Genomic DNA, 12084 nt, shown 5'->3' on the forward strand with positions numbered 1-12084 from the left:
GCATATAAGAAAGAAACAAAGTAATCTTTCTCTTCAGGCACTTGTGCTGACAACTATGCATTACGCTCCTTAGAAACCAGGGCTTGCCGTAATTATTTGCTGGAGCAAAATTGAACAAGGTATAAACATTTTAATATTTTCGAGACACATAGGGACAACATTTGTATTTCATTCACTTTAATTACACATGTGCGCACTATTAAAGTTATTCTAATCATAGGAGGTATTATATCGTAAGCCCGCAGAGCTCGCGGCGTAATAAACATGCACACACAGAGTCAGCGGACCCAATGAACTAACACGAGACTGAATATTTATATATTTTTGTTGTATTGATAATTGTTAGCAGGGCGCCTTTTTCTCTATCTCCAGACACCAATGAATATTTGATGCTGCAAACCTCTCACAGGAGTAGCCAGACTGTTAACTGAAGTAAGTAAAATCCTGAACTGTCGTGCATGATGCTATTAGGTGTTAGCTGCTGTATCAGACGCTAGTATAAGTGCAGCTGTCCTGTAACTGTTACGATGTACACACACATCTGATTATTCAGAGCAAAAGTTGAAAATGTGTATAGTTTGTGTAGTAAGATGATATTTATTTTTAAAATGCGTTAAACCACCACCACCACTATTTGGACATATACTAGCCCTCAGTGTGTTTATTTATTGGGATCAGTGAACTCATTCTATGCCATGTGTGTTTGTTTATTGAAATATATGAAATCATTCAATGCCATAATCCCACCTTCATGTCTGGTAGTACAGATAGCAGCATAGACTGCTTGAGATGAAGGCCAAGAAGAAGAAGAGACAGGATGACTTCCAAAAGGTCAAGTTAAAAGTGGGAAAGAAGAAGCCCAAAGCTGATAATGCCACCAACACCAACTTTCGCACAAAGGGAATCCATCTAACTGAACAGCTGAAGAGAGACACAAGTGGCCCTACCACACACAGACAGCTCGGTATCAATGTAAGCTCTCTATCTCTGTTTCACATGGAAACAAACATACAAGCTTGATTTAATTTAAACTTCATTTTTTGAATGCTAAATTTTCTGTCTTTCCTTCGCCTTCTCTAGGACCTCCTGTCTCAGCTTCACCATTACAATGCTAATGTGAAACATAGTGCCTTGTTGGGTTTGCGAGAGTTGTTGTCCCTCAATCCCTCTCTGTTAGAGCAGCATCTGTCTCGCTTGCTCTCTGAAGTGGCAGCTGTTTTCACTGACAAGGATGGCAACGTCCGTGTGGCAGCCACACGTTTGCTCAGGTTAGAGAAGCAGCAGTAATGCTGAAACACCACAGCGTAATAAAATGATCACTTATCTTTTCTTTCTTTCTCAAATAACATATTGTCTAAAACTACTTCCAGGTTCATTGCACAGTCTGTGCCTGCAGAACGAGTGGCTCCATTTTTCCCCCTCCTTAGTGCCCACCTCTCTTGTGCCATGACTCACATTGAGACAGGCATCCAGGAGGATGCCATGAAGGTCCTCGATGTGTTGCTGGAACACTACCCTGCTCTGCTCGCGGCACGGCCTGCTGTGCTCCTCACCAACTTCCTGGAGTTGATCTCTCACAAACAAAGCAGCGTAGGAGCTAAAAAGGCTCAGGATGCCAAGGGACGGACCTGGGCGCTGTCGGTCAACCCCAGCAGGGCTGTGACAAGCCAGCAGTGGCGGCTTTCTGTGCTCCTCAGGTACATGGACACAGATTATGAGGATATTTGTTAAATCACAATCCTCGCTGCTAACCTTTGTGCCACTTGTGTTTCAGGCTTGGGCGCTTTCTGCAGGCAGTAGTTGAAGAAAGACCAGTGGAGGAAGGTGACATGTCTGTCCCAACTGATGGAGTGTTTGGTTCCAGTGGAGAGGGCCGACTCACACCTCTGAATCTCATCTGGGAAGAGCTCACTTACAGCAAGGTTGGAGTTAAGGTGTATGAACATTCTGGGGTCAAACCAACTCCACATTCCACCTTTAGTCTCAGGTACAATACCACAAACCCCTGTAACCATCAAGTAATAGAAATCACAGACTTACTTATAACTTATATTTCCTGTTAAACACAGTATTTAATTGTTTGTTTCTTTTATTCTCTTACTGTGTAGGCCTGAGGTGGACACTGGGGCTGCAGTGGGTGAGAGTTTGGACTCAGCTGAGGCTGTTCAGAGCTTTGCAGCTACACTGGTGCCTCTTCTGCTGGAGGTGTGGGTAGAGGCCAGTACCAGTGACAGTCCAGGGAACAGCACTGAGGGTGCTCACCTGCTTACCCCGGATGCCATGTCAGTAATGTTCCAGGTCTTGTCTATTCTGCAGCTGCTGAGAAAACTGGCGCCACAGCGGGAGCACCAGGATGCACTGGTGAGATGAAGAATGCACTAATATCTCAGTGTTTTCTTGTACAAGGAAAATGTTTGTTAAAAAATGAGAGACTGCATTGTTTTTTTTGTGTAGGATGCATGGTTCCGTAAAGAATACCTGGGAGACTTTAAGCAGCACTTCATGAAAAACTTTCCCTATGGTACTCGGGACACACCCAAACATAAAAAGAAGGTTAATCTCAAAAGGTAAGGACTAATGCGCTAGGCAAACATTCCTCCTTTCCTCTCTGTTTTGATGTGAAGTTACATTCTGTTATGTGAGAAATGATACAACTAATTTGAAGGTTGTAGATTCAAACTTAGGCTTCTTTAATTTCACAAGAAACTCTTTCTGTATTAGAAAAGGTTTTTATCAAAATGCAATGTGATAAATAATAATAAACAAAACATTAAAAATACAAATTTCAAGCTTTGAATGCATGGATCATCAATACATGCATTAGTTGTGATTACCCTCACCTCACTGTTGTTCCTGCAGGAGTAAGCAGACCGCAGCTGTCCCAGGTCTGACAGTGGAGCCACTGGCCCTAAACATCACACTTTGCCAGGTCATGGTTTCCCTCAGCCAGAAGCAGGGACTCGGCCGAGAGACAGATGGAGACTGGCTGACACCACTGAGGACGTTTGTCCGAGACACACTGAGCAATGAAGTGAAACTGAGCTACAGGCAGCTGCACATGCTGCTTGGAACTGTGTGGAAGATGGTGTTCACGCAGAGGAGTAAAAGTAAGCATGCATGGTGAATGTCCGATTGAGTAAAAACCGAAGCATGAATGCTGTGAGAAGAGTTCAGTGTCCATAAAAATGTATTATGGACTCCAACATACATTCACAAATCCAAGGGATAAAAGTGTTTATGTCAGATGGACTAGATTATGGATGGTATCCAGATTTGTGAACAACTCTGAAGAATTGTTGTAACATTTCTAACATGAATCTCTTATGTGCCTATGTATTTATTATCTGTGCAGCTGTGACAGAGGACCTGTTGGCAGCAGTATATTTCTACTATCAGCAAAGGCACCTGACTCTACAGACAAGATCTCTTCTGCTGTCTTTCTACAGCAAGCTCTACCTGCAGGAGCAAGGACACACACACATTGCTAGGTAACTTCAGTCATTGTTTTTCAACATGTGGGATTTTCATGTACACATCTGCATGATGTGAACATAACGACACCAGTAGCCCATATTTGGCATACTGGAAACCAACATTGCAAGAGAAACCATAATATACATGCACAATAGCATAGTAGCATTGCATAGCCAGACAAACATCTCATGTCAAGTCAAGTCAAGTCAAATTTATTTATATAGCACATTTCATACAGCAAGCGTAAACTCAACGTGCTAAAAAACAAGTAAAGATCATACATAACAAATATATTACATTACATATATAAAACAAATAAGATAAAACATAAAATAAGATGTTACATAAATAAAAACATGTAAAAACATAACACAGTATATAAAAAAAATCATTATCATTGTTAAAAGAAATAACAATAATAATACTGTTTCTAAAAAGAAGGTTTCACCCATCAACCTAACTAAAAGCTTGTGAAAAAAGATCTGTTTTAGTCTGCTTTTAAAGGAAGACACTGTTGTAACAGACCTGAGTTCATGTGGTAGAGAATTCCAAAGAGTAGGACCATAATGGCTGAAGGCACCATGAGCTGATTTAGTATTTATTCTAGGTATGGTGAGGAGACCTTTATTTGATGATCTCAAGGGTCTATCTGGCGTGTATTCAGAGAGCATGTCAACAACGTAGGTGGGAGCTAGGCCATTCATAACTTTAAAAACAATAAGAAGTATTTTAAAATCAATTCTTTGCTTTACTGGGAGCCAGTGAAGAGAGATTAAAACAGGAGTGATGTGTTCACACCTTCTGGTTTTGGTTAATACTCTAGCTGCAGCATTCTGAATAAGCTGGAGTTTATTAATTGTTTGCTTTGCCAGTCCAGCAAAGAGTCCATTACACTAGTCTAGTCGACTGGAAATGAATGCGTGAACCAACTTTTCAGAATCAGACTGTGACAGGAAAGATCTAACTTTGGATATGTTTCTAAGATGATAAAAAGCAGTCTTAGAGATACTGGAAATGTGCTTCTGAAAGTTAAGATCAGCATCCAAGATCACACCCACGTTTATGACATTATCACAGGGTTTTACTGATAGGGGAGTTAACAAAGAGTTAATCTAGTGCCTCAAAGCCTTCGGACCTGCTAAAAAAATCTCCATTTTGTCTTCATTTAACTGCAAGAAATTTTTGGCCATCCAATGTTTAACTTCAGTAATGCACTGGATGAGATCATTCACTGGGTTTAGGTGGTTGGCAGAAACAGATATGTATAACTGTGTGTCGTCAGCATCGGACTGATATGATATGTTGTATTGTTGAATGATGGACCCAAGTGGGAGCATATTCAAATTAAACAGTAGAGGGCCAAGAATTGACCCTTGAGGGACTCCATATGGAACCCTGACTACATCTGATTCAGAGTTATCAACAGCAACAGAAAAAGACCTACCAGTAAGGTAAGAGGAAAGCCAGTTAGGAACAGTGCCTCTAAGGCCTAAACAGTGTTCAAGGTGCTTAAGAAGTATCACATGGTCAACCGTATCAAAGGCTGCACTGAGGTCGAGAAGTACTAAGACAGTAACTTTGTAGTTGTCAGAGCTAATTTTAAGATCATTCACAACTCTGACCAGGGCACTTTCTGTACTGTGGTTAACTCTAAAACCAGACTGGTAAACATCAAAGAAATTGTTATATGACAGATACATGTGTAATTGTTGATATACAACCTTTTCAAGAATTTTCCCCAGGAATGGTAGGTTTGAGATTGGTCTATAGTTCTCTAGGACAAATGGATCAAGATTGCTCTTCTTTAACAGTGGTGTAACAATAGCATGTTTGAGAGCTGTGGGGAAGATTCCAGAGAGAAGAGAGGTATTAACAATTTCAAGTACATCATTTACCAAACAGTTGAGAACACTTTAAAACAATTTGGTGGGCAATGGCTCAAGAGCACATGTAGCAGAGCTTAACTGTTGTACTACTTCTTGCAGCTCATAACTTTGAATAGGAGTGAAGTTGGAGAGGGTGATGGCAGAATGGCACTGAGTGGAAGAAGACAAGTCACTCGCACCAGCAGAAGCCATGATTTTGTTTTCGAATGTTAATAATCTTGGATTTAAAATATGAGGCAAATTTGTTGCATTTTTGTGAAGAGTGGAGTTCAGCAGGTATTTGTCTGAAGGGATTGACCAGTTTATCAATTGTGCTGAAGAGAAACTTAGAGTTATTGAGATTTTCACTAATAATTTGAGAGAAGTAATACTGGCTAGATGTTTTTATTACTTTGTTATATTTACTGAGCAGGTCTCTATAGAGAATATAATCAGCCTGTAATTTGGTTTTACGCCATTTGCGCTCAAATTTATGGCAGGTTCTTTTTTGTGCCTTCACTCTTTCCACATTCCTCCACGGTGCTTTAGATTTACTAGAAATTATCTTGGTTTTTACAGGTGCAATATCATCTAAAATGTGTGTCACTGAAAGATTAAAATTATTAACTTAACTGTCATACAAAGACAATGAGGACAAATTAAAAACAGTAAAATCAGAATTAAAACCAGAATGTGACCAGGTACTCCTAGCAGAGTTAGTATATCTAGTGATAAACTTACCAGATGTATCCGCACAGATGGAGCGCCTTTTAACTGATTTTAGACCAGGTACATGTTTGGCTACCCAAGCAACACTGAAAAAAATACAAAAATGATCTGAAATCCCAACATCTAGAGTGCAGTTTAGGGTTATATCACGGCCTTTGGAAATGACCAGGTCAAGTGTGTGACCCTGATTATGAATAGGTCCGGCAGTGTGCTGTGTGAAATCAAACGTTGATAACATGTCAGCAAACTGGTTGGCGAAAAGGTCTGTGGTGTTATCAGTATGAATGTTGAAATCGCCAGAAATAAGGATTGAGTCAAACTCAATAGTTATTTTGGATGAAAGCTCACCAAATTCAGGTATGAAGCCTTTTTTAAGCCTTGGAGGGCAGTAAACTGTGAGTACTAGACAGGGATTTGCGGATTTCATTACTAGGGCTAAATACTCAAAAGTAGAGTAAGAACCAAATAAGACGCTTTTACATGATAAAATATCTGAAAAAATGGCTGCAACACCACCACCCTTTTTGTTTGACCTGGAAATCAGATTGAGAAGCTTCAATCAGTTCCTTGCTACCAGCCAAATCTCAGTAAGGAGAATACAATGGAGCCTATGTGATGTTATGAGATCATTAATAATGAAGGTTTTATTAGTAAGGGATCTGACATTGAGAAGTGCAAACTTTAAGGTGCTTGCAGAGTAGTTGGAGTTGTCAGCTGTGGCAGAGTCAGGCCTGATCTCATGAGCTCAGTTTTCACTAAACGATTTCAGTCCGTAAAGAATCACTTAAGAAATAAATTGATCTGATCAGATAAATGTTGGATGAATCCGTGAATATTTACATGATAAGTCCCCGCCTCTCTAAACTCCAAAAAACCTAAAACTAGACATTGTAGTTATAAAATGTCAAGTGTGATTCTGTAACTGCCCGCCATATTCGTCACCTATTATTTATTTGTTCCTTTGGGTGGGTAGGTTTGGAGAAATTTGTAGCACAAAGCAGTGACAGTTCAGGGAATGGTTTGTTCATCAAGTCAAGAACAGGTAAAGGTTTATGACGATCGTGTGTTATACTGCCTACATGAAATCACGTCTTGTTCAAGCTAATTCGTCTATGATGATGCCACAACACAATGAGCAAAGTTATGCGATGGCTTTGTCAGCCTGTAACATCTGTGGCCTCCCACAGAAAACTAATAATTCATATTTGTTCTTTTAAGTAATGTGAAGGGCAAAGAAATTATACTTAAATCACCCTCTGGGCTTAAAAGCACTGTGCTGTGTTCCTTTCTTATTTTCATTAAAAGGGCAAAAAACGTCAACACAAATGTCACCCTGCCACCAGCAGGTTGACATTTGTCTCAACAACTATTTGATGAATTGCCATAGAATATGGCACACAAATTCATTCACTCCCTCGGGATGGTTTGTAATAACCTTGGTGATCTCCCAACTTTTCCTCATCAGGTCATACTTGAATTTTGTCCTCTACTTTAGTAGAGTTATTTCTCACAATAACTCTGGTTGCATTCAGCTTATATCCACCTCTGTGTATTATCTCTCTGTCTCTCTGAAGGAGTAAGGTGCTCTGTCGATGGTTGGCATCTCTTCCTGTGCAGTTGTCCCAGCTGGGCCACCGTAACCCAGCTCTGTCTGCACGACTTATCCAATCCATCCAGGCTGCTGCATCTCGAGGCAACAAAGACCTGCTCAACAGTCTACAGACTCAAGCCTGCAGACTCTACGGTACACACACTCAATTAGACAGACAGACAAAGAGACACTGATCATAGAGAGTCAGGCAGCCTGTCACAGAAACATGGCTTTCAGATTTATATCACAACCATGCATGAAGAGCAAATCATCACCAACTCACACAGGATAGAAACCCACACCTACACTGCTTTCTGTGGATTGGAACCTCAAAGCATGTTGCACCTCTGATCACACCCCATACACTGATGGCACATCAGGTGCTTTTAATTTGCTAGCAAATATCTGATGCAGCAGCACTGGTTAGATGTGGTCAGAGGTGGAAGATGTTTTGAAAGTTTCAGCCTACAGAGCAGTGCAGCAACAGTTTTCTCCTTTGTAATTCAGTGTTGACTTGCTCTTTATTTGGCTTATCAAATACAGTTACTGCTCGCTCGGTTGCAACTTCCAGTTAAGGAACCTTTCATTCAGAGGGGGAGACACTAAGAGCAACTACGCTGTTCAGATGTTACCCATTCCCAGTACTGAATGAATGAAATATAAATGTACTTATATGTATGAAAAATAATAATTTTAATATGTAAACAGTACATTGCATTACACAATTTAGGAACAATGGTCAGATTACAAAAGAGAAAAATATTATTAAACCTAGGAAATTATGAACTACAGACCAAAACTGCATCATAGTTTCTCTAGGAGGCAGTATAACTCCACGTTTCCCACCCCAGACAACTTTTCAAAACAGAACTGCAACCAGAGGCAGAAAGCAGTAATAAGACAACGCTGGGAGTCCACATCCACAGTGCTGGGGATGGTCAGATAGTTAGGTTGGTGTGTGACAGAGGGGGGTCAGGAGAACTGGGAGGGGGGGAGGGGGGGGGGGTCCAGCGTTCTGATAGAAACTGCCACAGAGCCAGCAATTCACCATCACAAGACTCCTTTTGTCTGAGGGCTTCTGACATCAGCATGTGCGTCAGAGACAGACAGAACACCACGCACACACACACATTATCTGAGCCCTCACTGTAGAGGCTACGCCTGTCTGTCCCTTTCTTACCAGTCCGCACATAGTCTGGTTTTCCTGGTATCGCTCTAATTTTTCTTGATAGAGCTTCATGTTATATCCCCAGAGGGTGCAGTGCATTGCTGTCTCTACGTAATTACATGTGTATGTGTATGTGTGTGTGTGTGTGTGTGTGTGCGTGTGTGTGTGTGTGTGTGTGTAGATCCACAAGAAGGAGTTGTGGTGCTGTTACCAGCAGAGTCCCAGCAACGAATGGTGCAGCTGCTCTACTTCCTACCCAAGATGTCCAAGTCTCTACTGGCCAATCTGAGCTGCTGCTGCACTGCTGGACGAATCTCTGCTGGCCTCGCTGCCTCTCTGATTCGTATTGTGCACCTTAGGTGAGCTTGAAAACCCCTGTACATCTGTGGAAGGTATATAAACTGTCTTTACCGGCACATATGTGTAAAGGAGACACTTCTGTTTAGAAAGGACATCACAGGAATGCCCCTACTTTTGGAATCAAAACGTTAATTTTAGCAGGCCATAGTGTTGGACCCTTAAAGCACTCTAGCTTGCCACCATCTGATGGCAGTATTGCGCTGTCACAGAGGAATCCTTTACATTTTATCTAGTTGGTAACCTGTCTGTTGACAGGTGCTGATGTGGACACCCTGTATATTTGATATTCAACTTAATGGTGATAACAAAAGCAGTTATTTAAGTCTTATTACACAACAGATTTCCTTGTTTCCCTGTGTGTGTGTGTGTGTGTGTGAGAGACCTGTTGCTTGTGTCAGCAGGGCTCCAAACTAACTTTTCCACCAGTATCACTGGTGCTACCAACTTTCTCAGTTGGTCGCACCCTTTTTTTTTGGTACACATTTTTTAAGAGTGTGGGAGTTGTTATAAAATTTCACATGGTTGCAGCGGGGGAGAACGAGTCACGGTGTGCAGGTGCTTCCTCCTTTACCTCTCCGCCCCACTGGCTGCCTCGGTGTTGCTTGTGCTGCCAGTGTTTTGTCGGTCTGCGTCCAGCTTGCACAGAAGCTGCTACTGCTGCTTCTTTCGCCAAGCCGCGGCCTGCTTCCCTGTTCTCACCAATGTGTTGCTGTGTACAACTGTCTCACTTTCTGTCTCACTCTGTGTGTCTGTCTCATTCTGTCTCTCTCTGTCTCTGTCCGTCTGTTTCTGTCTCTCTCTGTCTGTCTGTTTCTGTCTCTCTCTGTCTGTCTGTCTCTGTCTCTCTCTCTCTATCTGTCTGTCTCTCTCTCTCTGTCTGTCTGTTTCTCTCTGTCTGTCTCTGTCTCTGTCTCTGTCTCTATCTGTCTGTCTCTCTCTGTCTATCTCTCTGTCTCTTTCTCTCTCTGAGGTGACCAGCGGGGCGGAGAGGAGGAGGCACCTGCATCGTGACTTGTTCTCCACTGGTGCCTCCGTTTCTCTCTCTCTGTCTTCGCTTTCCTCACCCCTCGTTCCTATCGGACCACCGCTGCCGCTTCCTCGTTAAGATGCACTCGCACAAATGCAACCACGTGAAATTTTAACTCGCACACTGCCAAAAAACCATTTTGGTCGCAGTCTGGAGCCGTGGTCAGTGGGGCAGTGTTATACAAATTTTGAGCAGAGTGAGCGCTGAGTTCATATGGGATGGGATGTGTGTGTAATGAGTTTAATACAAAGAGCTCTTTGGGAGGCAGGAATGCAGCGTCGTCATGGAGTATTGAGAAGACAGTTCTGTCTGCATGTGCCTCCTGGGCTTCACAAAACATACTGTTATTTACACACATTTCCAACTGTTACAGATCGATCTGCCCCTCGGGCCAAGGAAGAATTTTTCATAACAGTATTTCTGTGCACAACATGCTATTATGCTCTTAGAAAACACAGCATCATGAATAAACCTCAGAGATGTAATAAGGAATACATGAATAGAACATTATTTGGGAAATGAATGTAGGTGTTGTGTCCAAAAACAGATTTTGTGTCAATAATTGTGTAACGTGTTCACTGATTACGTTCTCCAGGTCGTCTCTGAGCGGCTGGTCGGTCGGGAGCCAGGAAGCAGCTCTGCAGGACGTGGACTACATCAGCTTCCTGTTCTCCACCCTGACAGGCTTCTCGTCCGACAAGCTCGCCTCCCTGCAGGAGGCCGGCGACGACAGCGCCCTGCCTCCCTCCCCTCTCTCACCCCTCAGCCTCTACCCCACCCCGCTGGAGCAGTTCACACACCACTGGGACGTTGTCGAGGTGTGTTCACTGCACACTCGCAACTACAAGTACCCGTAACTTCACATTCCTGTTTAAAGAACCGCTGCCACAGAAATACTTAGACGTGACGTAAAAAGTGAATTTAGGGACAGGGACCAGGAGGTGAAGGAAAACATTGTTTTGAAAATTGAAAAGTGTTGATATTCTGGACACAGCTGTGGTCTTTCAGTCCCCCCTGGTCTCTCTATGTCTCTCATATAGAGCTCAGAGGGTGGAAGCTTTATCGTGGCGCTCCGGCTGAGAGGGGAAGCTTTATCGCGCTGCGCAGGTTGGAGATGCGTGGTTATCGGGCATAGCGGATATGCACAAATGCTAATGAGAGCCCATGGCATGATGGGAGTGTGACATTTCTGCACAGAAATTACCGTTAACGTAACTATGCCTTGGGGCAAGTGTGTGTGAGTGTGTGAGCAAGTGGGGGGCTTATAATCACTAATTCAGCTCCTCAATTAAGGCCTCAGATCCTGCCTCTCTCATCTCCCTGTCTGAGTCAATCACAGGCAAGTGGCGGTAAGGAGGAGGGAGGGGACACGTGGTGGCGAGGAGGGGGTGGCATTAAGGGACGGACTGTGTCAACTCTGGTTCGACTAATGAGACGGGATTGTTTTTAATGACGGGGAGAATGCCAACAGGTGCACCGGTCTGACACACGCTGGCTCGCACTCACTCCTGCACTTCGGCACTCACGCACACCTCAATTTGATAAAAGCTAATGAGAAATTTGATTTGGATTTGAAGTTAATGAGGAAAAGCTGAGCCTTATTTTTCATTTGTAAAAAGTTGGTGGCGTGACAGCTTTTTAAGCCGGAAACACATCTCGTCTACATCCCAGCAAAACTTAAATTCAGGCTCAAACTTTTGTTCTTGATAAAGGAAGTGCTTCACAATGAGCAGTGAAGGCCACAATTTCAGAAAGGAACATACCATAGAAACACTCTAGTTTGGTTTCTTGTGTGTACCATGATAATTTAATGTGGTTTGTCTGATAAATGCAGGTTGAAGCAGATTTAGACAGAAAGGTTTTTTTTATT

At 42.6% G+C, this 12084-nt stretch overlaps 1 protein-coding gene across 5 annotated transcripts in view; it reads left to right on the forward strand.

The window, feature by feature from the left end:
- The window catches only part of tex10 (testis expressed 10), a 14015-nt gene continuing 1931 nt past the window's right edge, over positions 1-12084 (forward strand). Inside the window, exons 1-13 of one of the 5 annotated variants that reach the window (XM_067601585.1) lie at positions 1-119; positions 373-432; positions 763-972; positions 1081-1268; positions 1371-1697; positions 1775-1987; positions 2109-2361; positions 2455-2567; positions 2860-3107; positions 3353-3488; positions 7643-7812; positions 9009-9186; positions 10810-11032. In XM_067601585.1, coding sequence (XP_067457686.1) covers positions 790-972; positions 1081-1268; positions 1371-1697; positions 1775-1987; positions 2109-2361; positions 2455-2567; positions 2860-3107; positions 3353-3488; positions 7643-7812; positions 9009-9186; positions 10810-11032 — 2232 coding nt within the window. In that variant the 5' untranslated portion in view covers positions 1-119; positions 373-432; positions 763-789. The other 4 variants (XM_067601588.1, XM_067601584.1, XM_067601587.1 and 1 more) reach the window with 4 other exon arrangements.

The sequence above is a fragment of the Thunnus thynnus genome, chromosome 10 (genome assembly GCF_963924715.1).
Source record: "Thunnus thynnus chromosome 10, fThuThy2.1, whole genome shotgun sequence".
Classification (NCBI taxonomy): Eukaryota; Metazoa; Chordata; class Actinopteri; order Scombriformes; family Scombridae; genus Thunnus; species Thunnus thynnus.